A 27083-nucleotide genomic window follows, 5' to 3' on the forward strand; every position below is an offset into this window, starting at 1 on the left:
AGGAAGGAAGAAAATCTAATTTGTGCTTTTCTTCCATAAAAACTCAACTTTCTTACTTGCAATTCGTCCTGAAAGTTATCACACTTTTGTTTTTACCTATATAAAAAGTTGCCTAACTTCAAAGTTTGACTTGAGTTATATTTCAATATTATAGTGAATACTTACGTGGTTTAGCAGTGGACAAGTTTTTAAATGCTTCTGTTGCGTTTAGTTTCTTACCAAAAGAAGTAAAAACGTGCAATGTGTTGACGAATATATCGTAGATCAATTAAAATTTAACAATTGCGCGCGAAAACACCTGTTATTAAAACAAACACGCAGAAAATTTAGTACGTAAATTCTCCGTGCATGGCGCTACGACACTACACGAGTTTCCTAGTTCATACCGGCGGTTTGTGCAACTTCACAAAGTGTTCACAACTTGTGCTTGTGGAGGTTGGTGTTCAGCGAGCAACGGTCGCCGGCACTGTTTCGCCCCGTCAAAGACTCACCTATCGCGCTCAGTCGCGCTTCTCAAACTTCGTTTGCTTGTGCTCATCCGTCGTTCGCCCGCTCGCCTACTACCGCTGCGGCTGGCTGGCTCAGTTGCTCGTTGTGTGCGCTTTGTGTCGGAGTCCGTATGTCGACGAACATGGCGTCCGCTCGTAGAAAGCAGGACGAGAAAAATTTGAAAACATTGCGCGAATTAGTGTCGCAGGCCGCGAACAAGCACTGCTTCGAGTGTAATCAACGCGGACCCACCTATGTTAATGTGACGATCGGAAGTTTCGTGTGCACCAAATGCTCCGGAATGCTGTAAGTACAATAGCACTACGAATCGGCTCCACAAGTCCGCACACGAACATTCTCAAAAACGCCAAGTGCGCCTGCATCTATTGTCCGAGTTGGGGGACGACTGTATTCAATACGTAACTCGTAACTAGGAGTATTATTTATCTCGAATGCACAATGAAACCTCCCGGATGTGGCTCGGTGCACCAGTCGAAGGAGGCGCACTAAAAGTCGAGTAGACAATCGAATGTCGTGCATTCAACGCATACTTCATTAATAATAAATACCAATAGAATGCTAAGTTTTTTCTTTTAATTTTGGAACAAAAGTTGAATTTTTAAAATCATCGAATCTCTCAAGTAACTCTTCACTCACCTAACTCTAAGTAACCTCCAACTTTCTAGGTTGTGAGTTGTGATTTATTTAAGTGGCTAGCACAACATTCGAAAATACTGCTAATGCTGCTATCAACAGCAGCACCAGCCACAAGATTAGAACGTGCTCGCAAGTTCAAGCTCAATATTTAATTAATTCTAACTCGTGTTTACATTTTTCTGTAACATTTTTCGAAAATCAGCGCACTTTGATCTTTAATGCCACTGGTTGATAGCGGTTAGTAGTTCTAAGAAGCGCGGATAAATATATAACAACTCAAAGGACATCTCATCGCTCGCATTTGATATATATTTTTAAGGTCGGTTTGTATTTGGGATTTTCCGCCACAAAATTAAAGTCAGCACAGTTGATATTTTATTTAAAATTGTTGTGGTTTGTGTGTGTGTATTTTTGCTATGGGACATTGTAGTAAAATACAACCGTAAAATTTATCATTTTCTAGGTTCATGGTTGAATATATTTCCAAAATATTACTGTCAAACTTACAAAAATATACATGGAGCATCAGGTTACAAGGGTACAAAAAGTATAAAATTTGCACTATTTTACCTTCTTGGAATTTGTCAGAAATATCATAATCGTAAAGTCACACTTATTTATAGAATACTAATTTGAAATGAACGTTAAAAGAACAAATATTTCATTTGTTTCATATTTGAAACTGAAAGAGAGAGTGTTTTATTTATAATAATAAAGTGATTTATTTAGTGATATGTCTATTATGAACAAATGTTACAAAAGCTATACTTGTTGAGAATAAAGGCTTGCCTAAAGTCAACATTTTCTCTCTGCTTTCCTAGCAATTATTTTTGAGTATTTTATATGACATGTACTTGTTTACAAAAATATATTTTGCAGTATAAACCATGAGAATAGTGAGATATCGCCTAAACTCACACACATGCAAGTACAAATATGATGATTCATATCAGGTTTTGCTTAGTCTCTTTGTTGTGATGATGGTATAGTTTATATAACTTCTGAGTTAAATTATTATTATGGATACCTTCGTACTTTAGTGATTATTTCTGATAAGCATTAAACCACCATTTTTAATATAAAAGGCGACCATTTCTTCACTATAAAAATTTTCGCATAACATGGTAGTTATTTATGCACAGGAGTAACTTTTTTTTTAGAAAATCAATACCTACGTACAAATAATTTTTGCAATAACGGAATTTACGATAAGAACTATTTACTTAATTGTTTAAAACGAAAAAAGTTGATTTTGAGGGAATATCGAACGTCACAGAATTTCCAATTAATACAAATTCTATATAAAGCAAGTTACAGTTGCTAAGCACTATAAATGCGCAAATTGCCTCTTTGAGCCTACAGGCAAAACAGTAGTTTACTGCACCATCGACGCAAGTAAAGCGCGACTATTATATCATATTATTCAAGTGTGAAGACACCTGCATTACTCACAGTGCACTAAGCAGAACCATCCTTTCTTTCGCTGGCACAACAATTTATGTTGACCATCTGACGATGCGGCAACCACGACTGCACACCACATCTACGGTTTCTTCATTCATGACTTCATTCCCAACGCCGGTGTCTGCGAGTGCCTTCTGCTCGCATAAAAAACACCCAACCGTTACAATCCGATTCAAACGTCCGACGAAAATTCCACAAGAATAATTTCATGTCAAGCTGTGGCGATTGTCAACTTGACAATCCGGAGGCCTCGATAGCCTCAATAGAATGTCGTACGATAAAAAAATATTACAAATAATTGTGCAAAGCATGTTGTGTGATATCGTGAATGAAGAGCGGAAATTGAGTAAACTTAACACCAGTTTTTTTACTTATTTTTTTAACATTTATAGAATAATTGATATTGACGTTCGCAATCAGAAAGTAATTGTGTTGATCGCTCACTGATTGTGGATTATTGTTTGAACGCATGCGTTTGTAAAACTTGTCGAAGGTTCTTTTTGTTTTGCCTACTTGCACACACATGTGCACTCCTAATGACGAACGAGTTTGATGCAAATACGTACCGACGTAGACGGTTAGAATGCGGTTGTATTTCTAACAGTAGTAACGACATGTTGCGTATCCATTTTATTTGTCTATAGGTATAGGACATGCCAAAGGCAGTCGTGTAGAAGCTTTGCAATTAGATATTGTTGTGACTGGTTTGCTAACTGTCACCATCTGTGACTAGTGTGCATTTATATGTGATTGCTATTAGTGCATTTATCGCATCAGAACTATAGATTACTGTAAATTGTTTTACTTAGAATCGATTTTTTTGTAGTTCGCGCATCTCTAGGTTGAAAAACGGTGTTCTTGCTTCAGTTTTTCTCAGGCCTATTCAATAGTGGAATAAATCGATATTACAATATTTGCAGGTATGAAACATAATATATATTGATGCCAGTCAAGGTTGCACATGGCGATTAATTGAAATGACTAGATAACAAAATTCCAAATTTTACAAGACAATGTGCTTTTGTTTTATTTATTGTTATTTATATCCATTTTTGGATTTAATCATGTTGAGTTACTTATTTTAATCTTCTTGGCCTGTTTTTGCTTATCAACAATAAACCAAAATCAGTAATACAAAATGATTAAATTTAAAAAGGGAAACAAGTGATATAGGTAAGTAATTCTGTTAACGTAATCACGTTAAATTGATACTTTAAACACGGACGGCCGTAGTCGCGACCAAAGTACTTTACTCACGGGCATTATTCGCGGGACGGAGCTTGCGCCTGTGTATTTGCCTGCGGTGCAGCACCAGACCATATGATATGTCATGCGCCATTCAAACAAGTCAAAGGCACGGCGTGGCACGGCATTTCTAACCTTAAATTTCCCAGTAGTGTATGAGCTAATTTCAAAGATTTTAAAATCCAAACTTCAACTGCAAAAGCCTCAGCGTGGAATTAGAGTGGAAGTAGAAAAAATAGCGCAAGCATTACGTGGCTAAACCATGTTAAATCCTCGATTGATGAATCTCTTCCTACGCTCGCTCTCAATCAATCTCGTGACTAAAACTCCCATTAACAAATAATGTTTGAACAAAACATTATTATTGATTGCAAAAAGGTGCATGTCTTTTCTGACTTAAGATAAAGCATTGTTTGATTGCTTTCCCTAGTTTCCGTTTAACTTTTTCTTGCTGCTGACATTCACTTTGTTGTTAACATAAAAATAAAAAGTGTTTCACTTGATGGTGTATTTAGACGGTTTAATTAGCTGCGACCTCGGCGATGCGTCATCGTTGTGATGGCGCTTCGCTTGGAGTGAATGGGAATGACAAAGCACACTCGAGAACTTTGGCAATAAAATTGCCGTAAAGTCCATGCTTTCATAAGCATCCGAAGACGCGGTATTTTTGGAACGCCAAGGAGTCTCTTTTATTTTTATTATTTACATCATAATATCGCAATATTACGTTGAAATTTCATCCTTAATTGAAAGTTTGAGTCACACCTGGTAATTCATATTATGTAGTACACCTTAATTTGTTATCAATGGTTTCTTTTCAATGTTATCATTAATCAAATATCGCAGAAAAAAACGACTCAAAACCAACATGTTAATTAGTATTAGCACTGGTACACAAGTTTGACGATTTTGACGAGTTTGACGATTATTGCAATCTTAATTATACAGAACTAAATATGTAGACATGGAGGACGTAATAATCTATGTTCAATATTAGGATAATAATATTGAATTGACTGATATTACTATTGACTTAGGTAGGTATTTAGGTTTTCCTCAAATCGGTTGTAGAAGTGAATCAATTTTCATGGGCGTTGGTGAATTAATGGTTGCTTTTTTCAGAAATACTGTGACTAACTATGTGGTTATTGTTTGGGATAATTTGCAAGATTAAAGTTTAAGTAGTAAACTTGGCAATCATTAATGTTAATTACTTCTTGCTTTTTAATCTTGTCAGTGCATAAAAAAAGTCAAATTTAAGTTCCATAGCATTTTTTTCATAATTTTCCTTTGGTTATGTAAAAATAGCATAATGTGTTTTATATTAAGCTATTGTAGCATTGAAATTTGATGTTTCGCAGCGAGAACATTAATCATAAGTCAGCAACCTTGAAACGCGTCGATAGTATAGCTAAACAAAAATGCCTGCTACCTATAACTTTTTTTTTATTTGGCCAAACATCGATGAGGGCACGTTCACGTTCATTACTTACCAGTAGATGTATTGTCGATGGACAAAAAAATTAATTAGTGCACTTAGCTAAATTGAGCACGCAAAAAATGTGACTCAAATTCGCACTCAAACCAATTTTCCACTAATGAAACGCACTAACATCGGAGGCGAATTACATCACGGGTTATTTGCATTCGTACGCTCGGTGCTCGGTACGCTGACGCCGCTTGCGAGCTAGTGTGAAGGTCGCACACGTTCCCATATTCACGATTATCAACCGATTTGCTTGAACGAGCATCCAACGAGGAATTATTGCGATTCGTTTGGATTGAATTAAGATTCGTGGAATACTTGAGAAGTTTGATTTTAGCTTCCATCACAAGCAGCACCTGAAAACATTTTTTTCGAACTTGATTACTGTTTACAAAGTTTAGGTGACAATAACATTATTGCATTATTTTATAATAGAAACGTTTGAAGTTGGCTTAGATCCCAAATAGTGATTTTTATTTTATCTTTGATTTTAGCTTACAGAAATTGCTTTGAGTTTAGCATAAATACTTGACTTGGATATATTGTTTCTTTAGAAATAGTTTAAAGTGCATAATAGCTTGTTTAGAGTGCATAAAATAAATGCATACGTTTAAATTAACATTTATTCAATGTCAGAATAATACATAATCGATAAATGCCTACCTAACAATAACACATTTATTTAAAAGTCCTTTGAATTTAACCAGACCTAATATTATTTATAACCGAAGGTAGTATTTATTAACAACCATAATTCAGTGTGACCATGCGCATAGTTTATCACCATTTGCGTCAATCATGATATTAAGATAAAAATTGTTCCACCTAATTCCATTATTCAATTTTTCGTAGAGCCGGCCACTTCTGCTATGTTGTTAACAATGATTATTTGTAGAGCCAGTGTACATTTTTGTAAATACTTTCTAAGCAATCGTTAGGATTGCTTAAGTACCTACTCGCATCTACATACACTTACAACGCTTACGCCTTGTTGTAAGTAGGCACTTTTACCGGACCCGGACCGATGTTGGAAAAATCGAACAAAATTTCTATTAATAACTAATCGATGCTAACTGAATTTATTAAGCATGTAAGCAGTGCGGCGTTAAAATAAAGTGGATCGTTATTGTGAGCGAATAATGTTGGCACGGTTGGCTTAGTGCCGCGCGAGTTCAAGGGCTTAGAATTATTGTTTGGCGATTGCGGCGCGTGCTTGCTTTCCTTGCCGATTTTCATTGTGCACAACCAGCCGCCAATCTGATGTAAACATCGAGACGGGCTTGCTATAACATGGCATGCTATGGCATGGCGTTGCGGAATCACGTTGTTATTTACACTCTTCGCAAATGTCAACCTTTAGGGTGCAGAGCGTTACGTAATCGCTACTGACCTTTTGCGTTTTGGATACAGATCAAAGCTATATAGTGTTCTAGAAAAACAAGCATATTGTGGTAAATAACTGAAGTAAACGATGGGAAAGGAAGAATGGGTTAATAATATTCTTAGAATGTAAAAAAGCGTTTTTATCCACAATATCATATAATTTTATTATATGTATAATTTTAATGCACTATATAGGTACATGTGCTGTTTGTTTTACTATGAAAATAGTAGTGTGAACTGAAATATCAGGATAATTTTTAACCTAGCTAATAGAGAGTAGGTACAATTTTAGCAATATTTCCCTGCTTATGTAAAAAGTTTTATGGAACTGAAATACGAATTAAACGATGATTTTGAAGAAGAATATGTGTGTATATATTTTTTTAATTATATCTATTACAACTCATAACATACGTCTTAAAACCATATTTCATGATTTAGAGACTATACTGCTACGCTTCCCTCATCTACGAAACCTGCTGATTGGTTAATCGTCTAAATTTATTGTAGGTCCATTTAGAAGAAATCATTTAGTAAGAATTATCAATAAAATATTTGTCTAATTCTATAGCTCAACTTAGGTCAAAGCTAAATTGAAAATTAGTTATGTGTTTATGAAAGTGTGGAAAACTTCGTAATGCAAGTAGGTATTATCTATTGAAGATACACTAGATGTTCTCATTGATAACATTATCACCAATTGTCACTCCTACGTGCTGAATTTACGTGCTATAGCAATAAACATTATGTATACATATGTAGTCTTAATCGCTTCTGGCAGTTAATAATTATAATATAATTAGAATCAGACACGAACCGCTTTTGAAATGTGGAGCGCAAGCCGGAAATTCACTTTTATTATCGTTACAGAATAGAAGAGTTACATGTGTGCCGTAATTCACTCGCATCGCTTAGATTAATTTAATTAGGTAATGCTTAAAACGAGTGGCTGACGAAGCCATCGAAATTCCTTATGGTACCATATACCTATTTACGTCACACTATTACAATGAACATTTTAATTAATGAAATTAAAGTTATTACAATGCAGTTTTTATTTTTAATCATCGAAATTGAATGTTACTTTCGTATGCATACATGTTCTACTTTTTTGTGTTTCAATTGATATTAATTGAAGCGCAATGATTGATTTGTTAATTAAAGCGACGCGTGGAATTATGTTCATGGGAGAGCCTTCACCTTATAACCTTTCAATAATTAACCGATAGGTGCGCGTGCAATGTGCGGCGGTATTGGTTCATTTGTATTCATTGGAGTTCATCGCGACAAGTTTGTAAGTTACATTATTGTAACGAATGCAGGCGGTCAAACGTGCGCGCACGATATCGTCGTCTGCGGTGCGTCTGACACGTTGTCGTTCTATTTGCTCAGATAATGATAACATTAAATAGGTCACTGACCACTTGTAAAAATGTTGTCGGAATCTAGGTGCATCACCGTGTAACGGTTCACGTACAATATTCGTAAACAAATGGCTTGCATCATTGTAGTATTGAACGGTTTACAACGTTTAAGAGAGTTACATGCTGCAATAGTGTGGGATGTTTATCATGCACTGTCATTATTGATATACAGTATAAGGTGGGGCTTGCAGCGTGGAGTGTGATTTGCTCATTAAGTTTTATTGCATTAAAGAGTGAATTTTACAAAAATATACAATGTAGTCTTTAGGGACCTAGTGTTCTGTATCGCTTTATAGAAGTGTCGTTATTTGGTGGAACAAAAAAGTAACCAAATATTGGAATTTATGCGGGCCGGCATCTTTTTTTGTACTAATTCTAGATCGTTTGTTATCTGGTTATAAATTCTCGACAAAAAACGTCTGCAAATATTCTCTAAATGCGTTTGTTATAACGTGCTGTATTTTACTTAAAAATTCAGCTTAAGTTACATACATTTTCATCAAAATTTGTAAGAATGTTGTAAACTCTATTACAAAAATTTACCATGGGTGACATGAAGATAAATAAGATATTGAATGTCAAAGTTATAATAAATTAGATTATTTTGCGTCGTTACAGAGAACATTAACTCGCAAGCTCCCCATGCATTTTAAAATATTCATTTACGGAGGTTTGTTAAATTTGTGAAATAAATTCGCATTATATTATAACACGGTGTTGCGTACAGCGTGAATCTTTTTAGGTTGCATGTTCATTTGACATGGATTCAAATAACATACATTGTACAACAATATAATGGCAGGCTGCATGGTGGAAAATACGCGTTTTGAGTTTCACAATATTTTCTCCAATACGGACTTACAGAATGTTTGTGTAAACTGCCCATTGTTTACGCTTATTGAAATAATAGTCACTAGTTGAAAGTACAGCGAAGGACAGACCAAACGATTCATTTCATGTTAATAATATCGATTATCTATGTTTTACGATATTTGTTTAATAACAGTAAACAGTAAATACGAGTTTGTTGGAAATGTGTTAAATGGAGTCTAGTGTATGCGCCACCAAAAACAAATCTCCGTATGCCCGTCGATATATTCGATGTGTACAATTGTTCATAATTTATTTTCCGCGTCGTCGATTTGCCGTCAACTTTGTTGTTAAAATATCGATCGCCTGCATTGATACGCACATGAATTATTTACATTTTGGATGTAAATTTCATTTGCCTTTCCATTTTTCTAAAATACATTTAGTGGTACTATTTTATACATAATAGTCACTTTAGGAAATGAAAGATACTAAGTAATGATATCAAACATTCATATAGTATCAGCAGCAGCATCCTTGAACCAAGAATGAATGCTGTGTTAAATGCATGTGCGCACACTGTTCGTTGTGATAAAGGGGCATAGTATGATGCATTTGCGTCGCTGATTTTTTTATTTTCATATTCATGTTTTTATTGGCATATTTTTTGTTTGTTACCCGATCGAAGCGTTATCGGCGGCACCACACTGCGACGATTCGTTTTTATCTCGCCAAAATGAATGAAACATGTGTAATTATGATGCTTTCGAGATCAATGTTTTGTCGTAGGAGCGGTTTGTTTCGCAACTTCTGGAAGTGACGTTGTGCATTTGTTTGTGTATAAACTTTGTGCGCATGTTGCTATTACGAAAACAAACACAAGTCATTTAATTTTCAACTGCGTTTCACGCAATATTTGAGCTTCAGTTAAACTATATAGATTTAGCTCAAATTTTATTTTTTTGCGGTGAACTCATTTTTACAATTGGCGATATTATTTCAAATGTTCTCTGAGCGGCTTCTTGGATCTGCACCAAATCTAAAAACAGCCTTGTTTTCATGCCCACTCATTGTCAATATCACAAATTCGGGCTTTTTTGAAGTGACGTTCTTGTTTATTTCAAAAGTTATTCTCCGAACTGTGCGGTTATTGAGTTTGTTGTTTTGTAAATTATCTGTTGGTTTTTCTCACAACAATATCGTAATGGGAGTGAATCTCATATTAATTACACACACATTTTGCCACCCATCGTTGCAATCTCTCTATAAAGTTGTTACAACTTTTGGTTTCGTTTCAGTCGCGGCCTGACGCCGCCACACCGAGTCAAGTCGATATCAATGGCGACGTTCACGCAAGAGGAAGTTGAATTGCTGAAGACGCGAGGCAATGACTACTGCCAGCAAGTGTGGCTAGGCTTGTACGAAGGAACAAAGCCATCGGACGAGCGCAGCGTGCATACGCTAATGCTGGATAAATACGAGAGGAAGCGCTACTACATGGAGCCGTCCATCGCTTTACGCAATAGTTACAATAAACAAAACGAGGTGACCAAACCGACGAAACAGGATGTGAAACCATTGACTAGTATTATAGCGGAACCCAGGCCGTTGAAAGTGAACAGCTTCAATAGCATGAACATCGCGAACAACTTCATGAACAACGGCAACTCACATCCGGGCGGCGATAATTTCATCGCCGACTTTGCACATGCGGACATCTTCAACGCGTCCAGCGACGATATCACGAACTGCTCAACTACCAATCAGGCTTCCTTCGCCAATTTTGACAACAATCCGATATTCTGCAATGAAAGTAAGTCGTCAGCCGGCTAGTCACCGGCACAACTTTCTATTTTCTACGTGTTTGCACGTTTACGTTCGACGTCGTTTTCAATTTGTGTGTTTGTGCCTTTTCTCTCCTCCTTCGTTTGAAGCGACCAGAATCGTAAAAAAACATTTACGTTCATTTGCAGCGCCGAAGCGAACCAAGGAGTTTAGTATATTTGATCTGCAATTCACTAATATCGGCCCGGTTTATAATCAAGTTCCATTATTTCCTAAGATGAATCTCAATCGTTGGAGTAAGTCGGCAATAAAGCGCGCACCAACTGCTTCTATTGTTTCGACATTTTATTTGTCTCTTAGAATTTGTTTTGGTTAATTTTCCTGCGTGTTGCAGAAGTCTTGGGTCAAAATTTGTTAGCGGCGTAGACATTGTGCACCAAAAAAATTCTCTTGTCGCAATCATTTGTTTCTTCAACAGTTATTATCACCATTTTTGTTATTGTTGTTGTGGATTAAAGTAGATTCACTGCAGGCGTTTGTTTGCTTTGCATACTAATATTTGAGTCGATGTTGTCTTTGCTTGGAGTTGATAGGATGGAGGAGTGCAGTGAAGGGTTTCATTTGTAGTTGAATTTCCAGATTTCCAAAATGGCACCACTAATGGTAACGGCTTCCACAATGTGAACGGAAATTTCAACGGATTCAAAACCAGTGGTGTTATCAAACCAACTCCGCCGGCACTTCCGAGTCTCCCACAGGCGCCTGCGGTGGACCGATACGCTGCGCTCAAGGATCTTGACAACGAGTTGAAAACGCAGACGCAACTCGATTGGAATTCGGCCGGATCAAATTCTAGTCTTTACAGCTCGCCCACAACGCCGGGTTCGTTTTACAGTTCCACCGCATCTCCACAAAGCTCATCGTATGGATCTCCTAGTCAAGGTATAAACAACTTTTTAAACATATGTTTTACATTACACTCATTTATGTGACTAATATTAACTTTCAATTACAAATGAATGCACTTTCAGGTCAATTTATGAATTTATACCCAACGACTGAACAAAGCCACGTTTCGAATCCATTCAACTTGAACGGAACGACAGGACTCAGCGCTTCCTTCAATGGAAACCCGAATCCGTTCCGCGCCTCGCCGGAAAACTTCATGTCGCCACACAACGGCGACATCCAGTCTGCTTTCGGCACGCCGATTAATGGCACGACGTGGACGCCTAATCCGTTCAAAGTACGTACACACGCAGCGCAACTCGCGTCGAATGCACGTCGACCCGCAAACCGCATTATAAAATTACATCCGCTGTTTCAGATTGCAAGCGGTAACTCGAGCAATCCCTTCTTGTGAGAGCCATTATGAACGTGAAAGAACCATGACGAAACGAAACAAAATAAAAACAAACTAGATAGTATTTAAAGAAGAAAACTACGAAGTGACATCGCAGGATTTACAAACTGAGCGTCGGCTGAACACCCAGTATATGATACACCATGCTGATTTCCGATGAATCTCCCTTCGCTTGCTTAACGTTTTCATTTGCCTAGGAGAAGGAGTAAGCGAATAGCGACACAGGTCGATATTGTTACGAAGATATACGACCGAATATTTATTTTTTTTAAACGGTGAATAACGATATCTTCAAGGAATAAGAAGCCAAAAATATTTATGTAGCTTTCATGTTATTTTAAATATGTACGTATCTTTTAATTCATTTTAATTCCGTTAATAATGTTATAACTGCGGTCCCTTTGGAATCTAAGCGAACCACTTGAACTACTTTACAATGCTTCTGATCTATTCTATCTCTATCTCGATCAATCTAGATGCAAGCGACACAAGTTTGCCCCGCGCATGCATAACTTTCCGCAGACAAAACAAGAAGTTAGGATGTAACACACAGAGACCTTATTGAATTCGGTGGCCTTTGGTTTCCGTACCATGTAACTACTGTGATAATATCACTCAAAACTAAAATTTGAAGCATATACGTCCTGAAACGATGGACTGATGAGTTGTGTACGCGGAGCTGGAAGTTTATTGTAGTTTTATAAGGAACAAGTTATATTTATACAGTAGCGCAATACGCGAACTCCATGTGAAATGTAAATAATCCTTGCTAATTAACATAAATATTCTTAGGCGTCGACATGCGTATGTAAGAGAGGAAATGCTTGAACGCTGTAGGTAAACAAATATGTATGCTTTGTTGTGAATTCAACGTTCCGATTTTGTACGGGTCCTCCGAGGAAAAGTGTCCGTCCCAAGGAACTCGCCATTGAATTAACCAAGGCACATTTTTGCAACATTGTATATTATAAAATATATTCTGTTACATACCTAAGTGCATATTTACAAAGACTCTCATTTAATGCAAAAGTAGTTTAAAATAGCTTTACAGCTTCAACTTCCTGATGTCCTCGATTTTGAAGTCGACTCTGTAGAACCATAAAAAACTAAAATTTTGTACAAAATTTATAAATACGTATATACCTCAAACTCATCACGGTGCGAACTTCAGAAGGTGTTAAACGCCATGTCAGAGCACCTTCATGACTTCCCCAATAATCAGCAATCTCGGAGACTTTTTCAAAGTTTAGAACCGTTGCAATTTGGGTTAATCTGGCAAATTTATCGCGCACAGACCACGATGTTGACGTGGTCAGATACCCAGACAAACTCCTAACTTCCTTATCCATTATCAAACCACCCAACTATAAATATAAATAATGTACATACTTTAAAACAATTAAGTGGTCACCTACTCTGTTAAAAGAAGACTTCAGGATAACAGTCTCCAATCTGGATGTAACTTCAGCCGTGACCATTGCAACAAGCGTATCATAATTTCCAGATGTCAGCGATTCCTTAAACGATGCTAGCAGTGAATCCAAGTTGAAGATTAAAGTCTCCACGAAGGATCCTCCTGCTTCATACGCCGCAAGATCATCTTCTGAAAAATGATGATTCAAAGTGGAGAAAGCGTCCACCCATGTGGTGATCCTCGGCTTGATTGCACTTGTCTTTAATTGTTGCATGCCGTAATCCGTCACAGCTTTTAAATTTGCTATGACTGATGATAAGCCGGATAAACAACTTTCAAGTTTTCCGCGTTCATTTTCTTTCATTCCTGGTAGTACCAGTTCAATTTCAGCCATAATGCTGTCGCACAGGGTCTCGACATATTCCGCCGATAAATCCGCATTATTTAATGCAACCTAACATTTAGAATTCAACATGGAATATTTAAAATATAAATACAGATCATACTTACAATGAACGTGGTGCGAGCTTGCTCAGCATCATTCGGTTGCAATCTGCCTTGTTGAATAGAAGTCTGCAGTACATTGTAAGCCTGCGTTAAATCTAAATATCCATACGGATAGCCTTGTTTCAAACGATTTTTAAGAACAGTGCAGTAGTCATTTTCCAAGACGCGACACCCATTATTAATGATAGCACAACAACCATCTAAACTTCCGGTTGATAAAGCGCGCCTGATACATTTCCGAATGATGAAAAATGTGTCATCCACAAGCGAAGATGTTTTTAGTTCTGAAGTATTATCAATTGTATCCATTGACACAGCTTTGGATATTGATTCCTCCATGAAATATTGTTCTAAACGGAGATAATACCCGAGAAGTTCATGTTTACTTTGACTTAGCTGGCTGTGATTGATAAGATTTTCCAATTGGACTACTTTAGTTTTACGCTCGGCCAAGTCCGGAATACCAACTTCTAAATCAGTCTGTTAGACATAATAAATTAGTTTTTCTTTAGAGGTAAAAAAAAAACATACATATTTGTTAATGTAATACTTACATTAACTTTCCTTCTAATATATTTTAAATATAATTCTGTTCTGGCGTGCATAATAGTCATCTCCCCAATAAGAACATCCAAGTCCTTTGGATCAATTCTTTCCAATTTGCTTGAGCTTCCCGAAGTGTTCACGTCGTTAATCAAAGCCAATTTTTTATTCACCTGTCTATTTCTATTCATCTCAATCATTATTCTCTGACACTGCTTATCGCATTCACTCTGTAGGATTGTTATCGCGGATAACAATCGCCCAGGGCCATAGTAACTTTCAATTGATGGGTGTTGTGAGTCAATTATCCTTGCCAAGCCTTCAAATAATAGTGTAAGTGTGTCTGCATAAATCACATTATATCTTTCATCTGCAATGCTGGTGTTCAATGCAGTGCTGATGTTCTTTTGTGCTGTGTCTTGTAATTTTGTGGACAAATACACACAAAATTCTCTGATGCCCTCCTCATGCATGCCAATCAAAGGATATATTTTGAAAAATCGCTCGATTGATGGCAAATCATTGTTTCTAATTGCTTCATCAAATCTATGTTTAACAATTGCGCGGAGTTGGGTGCTTGCATCTTGTAATGTATGCACAGATTTTAAAATTCCTGATGCTTTTTTGACATCTGCAGCTGTTCTTTTTAGTAGATTTTGGTCAATTGTAAGAAATCTGTGTATGTGTCCAGCACCAATTTCATACTCTTCATTGTTGATTGCAGTTTGAACACCTTGAGCACAATATTCCAAGTCAATCAGGTCAGAAACTCTTCGATGGCTTTCTTCAATTCTTGACTGTATAAAAGTAGGAAAATGTAATCAATAGAGTAATTTTTATTTGTAAACATACCCTTGCTGCATCTAACGATTTAATTTCTCCACTGATTTTATTGGATGCCTCAGAAATATTCTTAATTGTTTCAACCAAATTGCCAGCTTCTTGTTGTACAACTTTTAACATTGGAACAATTTTGTTCAGACTTCGAATTTTGTCATCAACATACGTTTTTTGAGATAATTGATTAGACAAATTCTTGATGGCCTCAGACTATAAAGTATGTTATAAACTATGTAAATTATAGTTTTATAATTCAATAAACTTACCTCTGCAAGTTTTAACTCATCTAATTCCTTATCAATTTCTTCAATTGAAGCATTAAGGGCCCAATGAACTTTATTTTGTACGTCCATTATTCAGAGTTACTATTATTTAATACTAATCAATAATTATTTATTATTATTTTGTTATAAAGATCGTAGAAATAAATACACATCATCAATGGATTAAGTCAACAATTTTGTTGTGTGGTTATGTAGCGTTGACAAGTTGACAAGTCGCAGTTTACAAACAAACAAAATACCACAGTTCATATTTGACAACAATGCAAAAAATATTTTAAAATAGAACACACAATTAAAGTGCCGTCTAAGAAACAATTTAGATACATATCCAATAAATAATTTTTAACCATTTAAGTTTTTAAAGGCAGATTCTGGAAAAAATCGAAATCACTCGACAAAAAAATTAAATTTGTATTTTTTTAACCAATCAAGAATACGCCTACATATTTCATTTCAAAAATTTAAAAATTGTGCAATAGGTATAATCTGGCTGTAATCTATGTATTATGTATGCCGGTCGGTACGATAGGTCCGATTGGACAGGGTCGTTAGGATGACATTATAAATATGGAGGGGTTGATTTTCCGAAGGGTAAATAGAGCAAGATATAGTCATTTTAGTACTGAAGAACAAAGCCGGACTGAGTGCTCTGGATTCCATTCATTCAAGGATATTACAGTTTATAACCTTAAAAAGATTGTCTTAGCGGTTTTGTTTCTTCCTTCCAGTGCTTCACCTTTAACGATAACTATTCCAAAAATGAATTCGCATAAAAAATAAAAGTCGTTAAAATCGTGCTTACGCACGGAAGTATCTAACAAACGCGTATTGATTAAATTTCAAACAATGATATAAATACCTTAGTTTAATACCGCCCCTTTTCTGAACAATAACTGATCAAATACAGAAAATAGTAACAAAATACTTTATGTGATATATAGACACAGAGAGAAAGAATCAACCAACCAACCTAATACTTCAAATATAAAACAAGTCTGTTTTAATACAACACCAATTATCATGTCATCAAGAAGCAGCTGCAGAAGAAACTCCTTTTTGAGGAGAATTTTTGTTCCTATATTTACATTTGGCCTGCTATTATACATTATTGTTTATCTCTGGCAGTTTGCATATACTGATGTTGACCGGAATATTATAAGGTATGTTTAAACACTATATATTATAAAAAAATAATTATGTAATTATATACTACATATTTTAATTTCATGTAATATTAAAGGCATCAATTGGAAGAGATGATACATAATAAAGCAAGTAAACAAGCCTGCAAACAGCCAAACTTGCCAGTATTTTCCCAGGAGATGATGAATTTTGTTAGGTATGTACCTCCAATTGATTGCTCAAAGGCTACACCCAATTGGGTAACTTGTGAGGTAAGTTTATCACTAGTATCCTAGAATTATAATGTGAAACCAATTATATTGTTATTAGAATTATGAATGCCACATATCACATGATATCATAATGCAAAAAGGACCTATAACATGTTCGTTCACGGATATAATAAGATTGGGTGATTCCCGTTTCTCTGAAGGGGACACCAAGAAATCAGACTCTATGTACAGAATGGAAGCCAGTGATGTGGTTAAAGTTGATTGCCATGCAGCAAATGATGCTTGGAATGGTGTGCTTACGACGACACGATATGACCAACACGTTTGGGATCGCACCGGCTGGGAGTACACAGATGAAGAGGGGCTAAAAATGAATGTGCTGATTTTTGCGATTGATTCAATTTCGAGAAATACGATGATACGGAAACTACCAAAAACTTACAAATATCTCACTGAGCAGCTAGGAGCGTTAGTTTTGGAAGGATATAATATCATTGGCGATGGAACGCCGCAAGCATTAACTCCAATGTTGACCGGAAAGACTGAACTTGAGTTACCAGAGACGCGGAAGCGAGTGAAAGGTGCTAGCTATGTAGATATTTATCCATTCATTTGGAATGACTATAGAAAGAATGGGTATGTTACTGGTTATTTGGAGGAAGGTGCCGACATTGGTACTTATACATTTCGATTGAAAGGATTTAATGTAAGTATTTCTATATCTAAAAAATGTGAATCTAGTTACTGGTTTCTTAGGTTCAACCAACCGATCATTACGGTCGCACATATTATTTATCATCCGCTGGATTTTTTAAAAAGTCACCACAAATGTGCGCTGGTTCAACTCCTAAGCATAAAGTCATGTTGGACTTTGTGAAAAGCGTGAGTGATTTTTTTAATCTTATTACGTATTTCTAAAATTTGTAAATTTGTATGTGGTGCGTACCAATAAACTTTTAAATTTTTAGTTCTTCAATGTGTACAAATCAAGGCCGAAATTTATGTTTGCGTTCCAAGCTGATTTGTCGCACGACAACTATAACTTAATTGGTGCAGCTGACTTGGATTATGTAGATTTTTTACAGAGTTTACACAATTCTGGTGCTTTGAATAATACTCTATTGATAACTATGGCAGATCATGGTCATCGGTAAATTGTTACATATGCTAATTACAATATTTGAAATTAATTTCTGTTCATTTATCAGATTTGCGGAAATCCGAAATACATTCCAAGGAAAATTGGAGGAACGATTACCGTTCTTTTCATTCACATTCCCACCATGGTTCAAAACCAAGTACAAGCGCGCATACGATAATTTCAAAGGCAATTTGAAAACCCTAGTCACCCCGTTCGATATTCATGCCACTCTGAAAAGCGTTCTGCATTTAGGAAGTTTGGAAAAAGCGAATCTCTCCGAACGTTCGTTGTCATTATTTAGTCATGTAAGTACATACAAAACAATTCTGTATATTTCTGACTAAATTGTTCGTGTTTTATTTAGATTCCACAAGAACGTGGTTGCGCCCAAGCCTTTATCGAACCACACTGGTGCGCCTGCTTAGATTGGCAGCCGGTTGACTTGACCTTGCCCGTCGTGGAGCGCTTAGCGGCGGCATTCACAAATATTCTGAACAATTACACGTCGGTTGTACGCAATCAATGCGAAACGCTCAGCATTGGATCAGTATTTTGGGTGAATAAACTCACCCCTAATGATAATCTGATTAAATTCAAAAACTCGAAGGATAACGACGGTTTTGTCCCGGACCTCACTGGCAATACGCAAATTTCGACTATGCTCTATCAGATTAAATTGAAACTATTTCCGGGTGCCGGTATATTTGAAGCCACCCTAATTCATAATTTGGATCAAGATGTGTTCACCGTAAAAGAGGAGGATATAAGCAGGATTAACGTGTACGGCACACAGCCGTGGTGTATTGCGACGACGCATCCAAATTTGAGGAAATTTTGCTATTGTAAACAGCAAAATTAGAGCTAGGTGATTACATATTAATTGTATTGATTTCATTAATCAATACGAATACGGACCACTTTGTTCAATCTATATCACGAATAGTCATAATCTCATTTGAATCTTGTGAGGATGTGTATTTAAAACGTCAAATGATAATAATTAGATTTTTGTTGGTATTGTGATCTGAACCTTTGTAACTTAAACGTTTTGATGTTACTGTACTAGTCAGAAGTGACTTATTTTGAATAAAATTTATTTAAGGTGTATAAAACTAATGTACTAAAATATTACTTGACTGCATGGGATAAACGTCCCTCGAATATGGTTCAGCGAAATAATTATTTATTAACTCATCGCCTAAATCGTTCCCTTTAGCATCCGTGATAATACCACTGATAAAGTCATCACCCGCATATCTAAATTAAAACATAATTAGAAATATAAATAACTACGATCTATTTTTACTTACTTTACTCTGACATTTACTGAAGTATACAGGTGGCGCAAAGTAAACTCTTTAAAATCCTCTGGATCGTAATCACTTAACGACCTTATATTACTAATACTGAATCGAAATGCCTAAAATATTGACAGATTTAATAAAACTTTTAATTTAAATGATTTATTCCTGTGTACCTGACACGGATGAAGAACAAATCCAGGTATCATTTTTCTAACGTTCAACAGCAACACGTCGGCAACATTGCCAAAATCAATGAAGAAAACGTGCACGAGTGTAAACTGTGTGGACTCATGAGCATTATTCTCTAGCACCATGGCACGATACCACTGTTCATCAAAGTTTTTCGCTATTACTAACTCGCTGACAGCAGGTGGATAATCAAATTTTACCAGTGAATTAATCACTTGTTTTTTGTTCATGCATTTAAACATTTCCTCCATAACACCGCCTGAAACATTACATATACTTATTCGTATTTCGATGTATTTCGATGGCAATTGAAACAATAACAAAAGCATGATTTATTTCCACTTCAGTTTCGTATTGTAACATTTTACTTTATTGTGACATGCTTCTCACAGGTGGGCAGTTTGGAAATACCAATTATGCAAAACATGTCACAATAAAGTATAATGTAACACAACACGAAATTAAAATTAATAGTATCAGGTGGCCAAACGGGAGTTTTAGTTTAACAACGTTTAGCCATATGATGCTTACGCTATTTTTTCTACTTCCATTCTATTTCCACGTTGAGCTTTTTGTATTTGAACTTTTGCATTTTAAATCTTCGAAATTCGCTCGCACATTACTGGGAAATGTAATAAGCAGCGTCTGCTTTGACTTGTTTGATTAGCGGCGCATGGTATTTCATATGGTTTTGTGCAAATATGGTCCGTAGGCACATGCTTCGCCCCGAGACTAAAGCCCGTGACAAAAGTACTTAGCGGTGGAAAAACTGGCACTTTATAGGTGGAAGTAGAAAAATAAAATAAAAACGAAAGTATCATAATTACCATATCGATTGGATGGATGTTTAATTTGTCCGAAAAGAAGTGAAGGTGTTTTGAAATGTGTAATGTATACAGAGAGCACATCGTTCACGTCGGGCATGAATGTATTATCGGGTACAACAAGCACTTCTTCAGTGTCCACTGTAATTCCGCCTTGAAAACACCTACACATTATTATTCGTATTTAAGCGTACAAAAATATACTCACCCTTTCTTCGCATTACATGTTTTAATTTGCATTTGGCACCCTTAAAACAAGTACCATCAGGACGAGTAAACTTGCACAGCCTTAGATCGTCCTGAGCGTTGTATCCCAACATGGCGTCGGCTAACGTGTCATACGTTTCCGTCCTTGAATCACAAAACTTATCAAGGGCTTTCGATACGTCGTCTTGCGCGGAAATTCCCGACAATCCTGTGAATAATTAACAAATGCACGCACACATTAGATTAATTTGGTAAAATATCATTTTTACATTACTATCACAATAAATAAAAATTTTGTTACTTTCATCATAATTCAGAAATTTACCTTGTGCATATTGTATTTGTTCCACCATAAACTTCATTGATGTTCTATCTTGATCGTTTTCTGTGATATATCGTGCATGCCCAGCTAAAACCAAACTTTCAGCACAGGTAATATCTTCGCCATCTTTTAAGAAATCGACTTCAATTCGATGACTAAAAATTGTTTATGAAGCGACAATTTATATGAAAAAAGTAATGTTTTTACCATTTTTTAGCCACAGAAATCATTCGAATTTCAACATATTTGCCATTATTAAAACATATATCTTCAAAGTATTTAATTGCGCTCTTGCTCCATTTCCCGAAATTATTATCAGGAATGACCTACGTGGCATGACAATAATTTAAAAACATAGAGAAGAACATGATATGTGTGGGCTTACATTTAGCAGAGAACAGCAAATTGCTTGTTTGGGTATTTCACAAAACATTGCAGGAATAGGCATCAAACATGTGTATGGAACAGTTGCATACTCCCCGTGATCAACAAATTGAACATTGACAGTATGTGGCTCAGTCTAAATCAAACTACTTAGTAAAGTTCATCTGAAATTATTGTCACTATAAATGTTGCATACCATTTTCCAGTCTAAAATATGTGCCCTGTTCCAAGACTTGAACTCTTCTGAATAGGCAATGCAATAATTTCCAATACCTTGTTTTGCGTCAAATTTATTTTTATAATTTTCTCTACTCGTTTTTGCATACTCTGCTAACAGCTCACCAATTCTAAATTTAAACAAATTTTGTCCATTTAATATTAGCCTAACATATTTACATTCACTGTTAGGTGTAATATACTTACAATATAATTGTATCACTGCCTAAAAGGGTAATGTAGAACTCAGACGGGTCTTGAACGTACATGACAAAGCATGAATCGGTATTATTTGGGCCATCATGCTCCGGGATTTCTAAAAATTAATAAAACAAATAGTATTTTCGATATTCTAATCTAATCCAATAGAATATAAACAAAAGTATACAGGTTACGCCAATAAATACCTTCACAATTTTGTTTTAATGGCTCCTTGGTCACACTGAGGTCTTTAGAATTCTTATATGGTGAATTGTTATGAGATACTGAATTAAGTATCTCACACTTATCCTTTTCATACTTTCTTTTAAATTTATCTTTGGGTTTTATTTCAGTCTCAATTAATTTAGATGAACTGGACCCTGAATTGCATGAATTGTATTCAGCTCCTATTTCTTTTTGTTTTGCATTCAATAAATCTACATCAAAGTCTGTATTTGAAAGTGCATCATGCCAATCTTGACTATTGATTGATGAAGATGAAATTGACATGCTCATTGTGCTTTTACTAGGAATAAAACTAGGCACCAATGGGTTTAAACTATTTTCTTTGGAAATTGTTTTATAGTCATATGCATATTCAGATTTAAATTCGATTGGGTCACCAGTAGTAACAGAGGATGTGAATCTATGTATTGGTTCAGAACTGGTGGAAAGTGCATCACCACATGCTTCAAAATTAAGAACTTGATCTGCAATAGTCTTAAGTGAATGCTCTATGCAACTCTTCCAAAAAGACTCCAGTTCCACATTTATTGAAAACAACTTGTTGAATAACTGATAATTTAACTTGGTTGATTCAAGAATAACCTTTCGTTTGTAAAGGTCTTGCTGTGAGTTGTAAAAATCAATATTATCCAGTAAACTTTTATGCTAAAGGCAACAACAATGTAGAATAATGAATAATTGTTTGTAGAGCGAACATTTACCTTTTCCAGAATATTATTTATTAGGTTAGTGGTAGTAGATCCTTCATCAAAACATTTTAGATATGATGATTTCAGTTCCAATTTACATCTTTCTTCCATTTTGAGACAGATTTCAATCGATTTACCATCAAACGACACCATACACCACAAAACTGCACAGAAATATTCGAGGCTACGATTAGAGAGCAGGTGGAATTAGTGTATAATTTGTGGTGGACATTTAGGTTATATGTTATGCACTCTGTGGACTGTTCATGGTACATATTTCATATGATCTTGTGTTGCATTGATATAAAACGAGTAAATATTGATATTAACAAACAGTAGTTGAGCGACGACTGGCCGGTTTTTTTAATTTTTTGGGCGACGAATTGTTCCATAAGACTGAAAGGTCGCTCTTACAGAGCACCCTCGACGCTCTGCTTAACTGCCCGCTGCTTCGGGTGCATCCATTGCTCTCGACCCGTCCTCAGCCCCGGGATAATCTAAGACCTGCACAATATTTTTGGTGAAGGATCACCCCCTGAGAGGGAGAACTTTTTATAGAGACCATGGTTATAAGAACTTGAACAAATATTTCTATTTATCGACTCAAACTTAGACCTACTTCCCATGTTATGACCTGTACCTGAAATGATAGAAAAGAGGGTACACATACAATCATAGAGTTAGAAATTGCTTTTAACATATCTTTATTAAAACACGTTATTCACTTACAAACTAGTTTAACAATAATTCAAAAGTTAATAGACTACTATACTAGAATAAAGATAACAGAGCACATGCATTCAATTTTAGACTTCGTCTTCCGATTAAGCCAGGGTTATCCATAACAAAAAATAAATATTGGCAATGCTAGTTATGCTTAAGATTAATTAAACTTCAAATAATAAAATCTTAATATAAGTTTTATTTGATATGAATCGTAAAGAAATTATAAAATTTGGTAAAAATCAAAAAGAAGCCAAAAACAATAATTTAGCTATAAATAATTTCATTTTTTCCCAAGATTTTTATTTAAACACGTGTGTAGGATTGCCGTTGTGCTAATCGAATATTATATTTTATCGTCAGAGCTTGTTCTTGTTAAAATAATTATTAATACACAAAATATTTGATTATTGTATCGTTTTTAAGTGATACTTCTTTGGCATCGTTGTGGTTTGAGAATTCGATGAAACAAAAATGGGTAACATTAAAATGATCATGTCATGAGTTTGACATTTTGCTAAAAAAATATTTTCAGGTATGTAAAGGACAAATCATGATTAGTGTATTTATTTCAATAAAAAATGAACGCTATTTAGGTAAATTTAAAAGTGTTCCAAATCTTCCTCAATATCATAATTAATTTTATTACCTTGAATGTTGAATACATAATCCATTTTTGTATAGTTGAAAAATATTTATGTATTAAAAGTTAAAAATAAACAGTTTATGTACATATATGCCCTCAGGGCAAAACATGTCAACTCAAATATATAAATCATAATCACAACAAAATCACATATAACTTTTAATAAATAAATATTTTTCAATCATAATTAATTACATAATCTTCATAGCAATCTACACTAGGCTCAGGTTTTATGTTGTCATTTTCATAGTCCTCAGATCCCAATAAATCTTCAGTAAAAATATCTTCACACTCCTATCAAAAATAAAATATTATGTGAATGTTAAAATAAATCTGCTAATAATTACACAATAAATAGAATGCATGAAATCCAAATATGTAACTTATTTCATGATTACTACATTTTTTTCCATATTAATTACCCTTTTTATACAACTACTAGCTGACCCGACGAACTTAGTTCCGCCACGAAGCAATGAATGCAATGGCTCAGGTGGTGGAGTCATTAATGGTAGTTTCTCTTTCCTACTCAGGCAGCACAATCCTGGCGTTCCTCCGGAAAACTTAAACGCGCCACAATACTCGCATACAATGTCCATTGGCCCAATACGAACGCTAGTATGCAAGCAGTAATCAGTGCAGCAATCGTATCGAAACGCTGCTCGATTCGAATCTGTACTTGATAAATTTCTTCTCTTGCGTTTTGTGCGATTTCGCATTGCCACCCGAGCCGTTTCACGGACTGCATCCCTTTGCTCTTGAGATTGAGAAGCACGAAGTCGAGCCATACTAACGCGGCACTGTTCACGTGCAATTTCTTGTTCTTCTTCAGTCCTTTTATTCGTAATGTTTCGAGACTTTCTTGCAGTACGGCTGTGTCGGGAAAGATCTGATCGTTTTGGTCGCGGCATGTTGTTAACCCGTCAGCACTCTTGTTATGAGCATTTTGCTCACGCTCAATTTGAAACGGTGATAACTTTTTTTTTTTCAGATGGAAAGGGTAGATGAAATTTTTTCTACCTTCAAGTAAGTTCTTCTACTTTAGTATTATGTGCTTTTTAAATTTTTTAGTATTATACATAATTAATAAAAAAATATTTTCCTCTTGCGCTCCAGAAATCGTGAGCATTTATCTCATCACGAGAATACAGATGTAACATTAAAAAAATGTACTTTCGGTAACGGTCGGGTCAGTTCGTGCGCCTTCGTCAGTGTATAGCCGTTCGGTCGAACATTTCAAACGTACATTTCAAAAGTAAATCAACCGCGCGAGATATTGAACGCATGCGCATTGAGCGTGAGCAAATCTCTCATCACGAGACTAAAGATTACCCGAATGTTCACAAGAGTGCTGACGGGTTAATGATAATATCGCACGAAGTATAGATATAAGGAGTCCGAACGGTATAGGCTTTTTTGTCGTAGTCATGGTACACAGCTCATAGTTCCCTTTTCTGCCACTGGCTGCGCAAGGATCACTAGTAAATCGATGTACGTTGGTTCGTGTCCATAGCAACATTGAGGCAATCCGTTTACATGACGATCTTGTGTTTTTATAATTCGTGAGTGTTATTGTTTCATGTTGAAATTATTTCAACAATTATTTCTATGGTGGTTTCCATAGCAAAGTAAGGATTTAAACGAGTACATTAACGTATAGTGGCGCCCTCTATTGGCGAATGTTCTGTTCCCTAGATCGAGACCATTAATTTAACATGACGTTCGGTCTCCTGTGTATCTATACTTCGTGATAATATCGCACGAAGTAAAGATATAAGGAGTCCGAACGGTATAGGCTTTTTCGTCGTAGTCATGGTACACAATTATAAACACATCTCATAGTTCTCTTTTCTGCCACTGGTTGCGCTGGGAACCCGAGTGAACCGATATTCGTTGGTTCGTGTCTATGGCAACATTGAGACAATTTGTTTACATGACGTTATTTGGCTTTTCAGAGTATCTCTTGTTTCATGTTGAATTTTTCCCGGCGGTGTCCATAGCAACGTAAGGATTTAAACGAGTACACACGAAGTGCGAGTACCCTAAGGCATGGTGGCGCGCTCTATTGACGAATGTTCTGTTCCCTAGATTTTGACCACGAAATATAGATACACAGGAGACCGAACGTCATGATAAATTAATGGTCAAAATCTAGGGAACAGAACATTCGTCAATAGAGCGCGCCACTATGCCTTAGAGTACTCGCACTTCGTGTGTACTCGTTTAAATCCTGTATTTAAATACAGGAACGTCATGTAAACAAATTGTCTCAATGTTGCCATAGACACGAACCAACGAATATCGGGTCCCTCGGGTTCCCAGCGCAACCAGTGGCAGAAAAGAGAACTATGAGATGTGTTTATAATTGTGTACCATGACTACGACGAAAAAGCCTATACCGTTCGGACTCCTTATATCTATACTTCGTGATTTTGACCATTAATTTAATATGACGTTCGGTCTCCTGTGTATCTATACTTCGAGAACATGACATTCGGTCTTCTGTGTATCTATACTTCGTGTAATATCGGCTCCACGAAATCGGCTCAATAAGCAGCGTCAGCTGACTTGTTGTGTCAATGGGTATATACAGGACGTTCGCGCCGTGATTGATATAAACAGGGTCGGCATTATTTTTTAGTGTCCGTTATCAGGGTCGTACTTTTAAATTGGTTCAATTTTTTAAAATTTAATTAATCTTAGCAAATATAATTATATATATTTCAGCATTGTGCGTGATTGTAAGCCTTGTTGTAAGCTTCTGACCGCATATATCTGCCGTACCCTTAAGCGCCCCTCTTATCTTTTATAACTGTGTGATTATACTTACATGTATATATTTTAATTAAAGAGTTTGAACAATGAAGCACGAGTAATCAAAAAGCAGGAATAATTTCACTGTATTATCTTCACTATAATATAAATTTAATTCACACTTCACT

General features: G+C 35.8%; 4 protein-coding genes and 1 long non-coding RNA gene across 7 annotated transcripts; 2 read left to right on the forward strand and 3 right to left on the reverse strand.

Annotated features, from left to right (window-relative positions):
• The first annotated feature begins 402 nt into the window (after positions 1 to 402).
• On the forward strand, positions 403 to 13100 carry drongo (Arf GTPase activating protein drongo). 2 transcript variants are annotated; one of them, XM_065316033.1, is made up of 6 exons: positions 403 to 795; positions 10257 to 10771; positions 10932 to 11039; positions 11383 to 11685; positions 11775 to 11989; positions 12071 to 13100. In XM_065316033.1, the coding sequence occupies exons 1-6, from the start codon at positions 620 to 622 to the stop codon at positions 12104 to 12106; spliced, it is 1353 nt and encodes a 450-aa protein (XP_065172105.1). In that variant the 5' UTR covers positions 403 to 619; the 3' UTR covers positions 12107 to 13100. The 2 variants fall into 2 exon arrangements, with proteins under 2 accessions (XP_065172105.1, XP_065172104.1); XM_065316032.1 differs by lacking the exon at positions 10932 to 11039 and having other exon boundaries at positions 405 to 795.
• On the reverse strand, positions 13054 to 15922 carry Cog4 (conserved oligomeric Golgi complex subunit 4). The gene is made up of 7 exons (XM_065316028.1): positions 15677 to 15922; positions 15423 to 15620; positions 14582 to 15367; positions 14031 to 14507; positions 13522 to 13974; positions 13250 to 13470; positions 13054 to 13194 (listed from the first exon to the last, which is right to left on the reverse strand). The coding sequence occupies exons 1-7, from the start codon at positions 15761 to 15763 to the stop codon at positions 13152 to 13154; spliced, it is 2265 nt and encodes a 754-aa protein (XP_065172100.1). The 5' UTR covers positions 15764 to 15922; the 3' UTR covers positions 13054 to 13151.
• Positions 15923 to 16096: 174 nt separating this feature from the next.
• LOC135802446 (uncharacterized) lies at positions 16097 to 19302 on the forward strand. The gene is made up of 7 exons (XM_065316030.1): positions 16097 to 16854; positions 16935 to 17088; positions 17147 to 17755; positions 17806 to 17931; positions 18018 to 18199; positions 18258 to 18495; positions 18555 to 19302. Exons 1-7 carry the CDS (start codon positions 16715 to 16717, stop codon positions 19047 to 19049), a joined length of 1944 nt encoding a protein of 647 aa, XP_065172102.1. The 5' UTR covers positions 16097 to 16714; the 3' UTR covers positions 19050 to 19302.
• Positions 19268 to 23363, reverse strand: LOC135802443 (uncharacterized). Of its 2 annotated transcripts, XM_065316026.1 has the most exons (12): positions 22785 to 23361; positions 22044 to 22728; positions 21844 to 21952; positions 21617 to 21767; positions 21422 to 21556; positions 21244 to 21362; positions 21040 to 21191; positions 20716 to 20922; positions 20511 to 20660; positions 19668 to 19942; positions 19501 to 19610; positions 19268 to 19447 (listed from the first exon to the last, which is right to left on the reverse strand). In XM_065316026.1, exons 1-12 carry the CDS (start codon positions 22923 to 22925, stop codon positions 19303 to 19305), a joined length of 2379 nt encoding a protein of 792 aa, XP_065172098.1. In that variant the 5' UTR covers positions 22926 to 23361; the 3' UTR covers positions 19268 to 19302. The 2 variants fall into 2 exon arrangements, with proteins under 2 accessions (XP_065172098.1, XP_065172099.1); XM_065316027.1 differs by lacking the exon at positions 21422 to 21556 and having other exon boundaries at positions 22785 to 23363.
• A 752-nt stretch (positions 23364 to 24115) lies between these two features.
• On the reverse strand, positions 24116 to 25350 carry LOC135802453 (uncharacterized). Its single transcript, XR_010550557.1, has 2 exons — positions 24564 to 25350; positions 24116 to 24435 (listed from the first exon to the last, which is right to left on the reverse strand). It is a non-coding gene; the product is annotated as an uncharacterized lncRNA (long non-coding RNA).
• Between the last annotated feature and the right edge of the window lie 1733 nt (positions 25351 to 27083).

This window comes from Atheta coriaria, unplaced genomic scaffold (assembly GCF_025399875.1).
Source record: "Atheta coriaria isolate IRGN ID8LTWV9N9 unplaced genomic scaffold, Caltech_Dcor_3.1 hic_scaffold_25_pilon, whole genome shotgun sequence".
Taxonomy (NCBI): Eukaryota; Metazoa; Arthropoda; class Insecta; order Coleoptera; family Staphylinidae; genus Dalotia; species Dalotia coriaria.

Excerpts from the sequence above, each read along its gene's own strand:
- drongo (XM_065316033.1), top strand. The coding sequence starts at position 620 with ATGTCGACGAACATGGCGTCCGCTCGTAGAAAGCAGGACGAGAAAAAT. Across the intron at positions 796-10,256 it reads ACCAAATGCTCCGGAATGCT|TCGCGGCCTGACGCCGCCAC; the intron begins GTAAGTACAATA and ends GTTTCGTTTCAG. Across the intron at positions 11,686-11,774 it reads GTATGGATCTCCTAGTCAAG|GTCAATTTATGAATTTATAC; the intron begins GTATAAACAACT and ends ATGCACTTTCAG.
- Cog4 (XM_065316028.1), bottom strand. The coding sequence starts at position 15,763 with ATGGACGTACAAAATAAAGTTCATTGGGCCCTTAATGCTTCAATTGAA. Across the intron at positions 14,508-14,581 it reads ATATTAGAAGGAAAGTTAAT|ACTGATTTAGAAGTTGGTAT; the intron begins GTAAGTATTACA and ends TATGTCTAACAG. Across the intron at positions 13,975-14,030 it reads AAGCTCGCACCACGTTCATT|GTTGCATTAAATAATGCGGA; the intron begins GTAAGTATGATC and ends TCTAAATGTTAG.
- LOC135802446 (XM_065316030.1), top strand. The coding sequence starts at position 16,715 with ATGTCATCAAGAAGCAGCTGCAGAAGAAACTCCTTTTTGAGGAGAATT. Across the intron at positions 17,089-17,146 it reads CCAATTGGGTAACTTGTGAG|AATTATGAATGCCACATATC; the intron begins GTAAGTTTATCA and ends TATTGTTATTAG. Across the intron at positions 17,756-17,805 it reads TTCGATTGAAAGGATTTAAT|GTTCAACCAACCGATCATTA; the intron begins GTAAGTATTTCT and ends CTGGTTTCTTAG.
- LOC135802443 (XM_065316026.1), bottom strand. The coding sequence starts at position 22,925 with ATGGTGTCGTTTGATGGTAAATCGATTGAAATCTGTCTCAAAATGGAA. Across the intron at positions 21,363-21,421 it reads TTTGCTGTTCTCTGCTAAAT|GTCATTCCTGATAATAATTT; the intron begins GTAAGCCCACAC and ends CATGCCACGTAG. Across the intron at positions 21,192-21,243 it reads ATTTCTGTGGCTAAAAAATG|TCATCGAATTGAAGTCGATT; the intron begins GTAAAAACATTA and ends AACAATTTTTAG.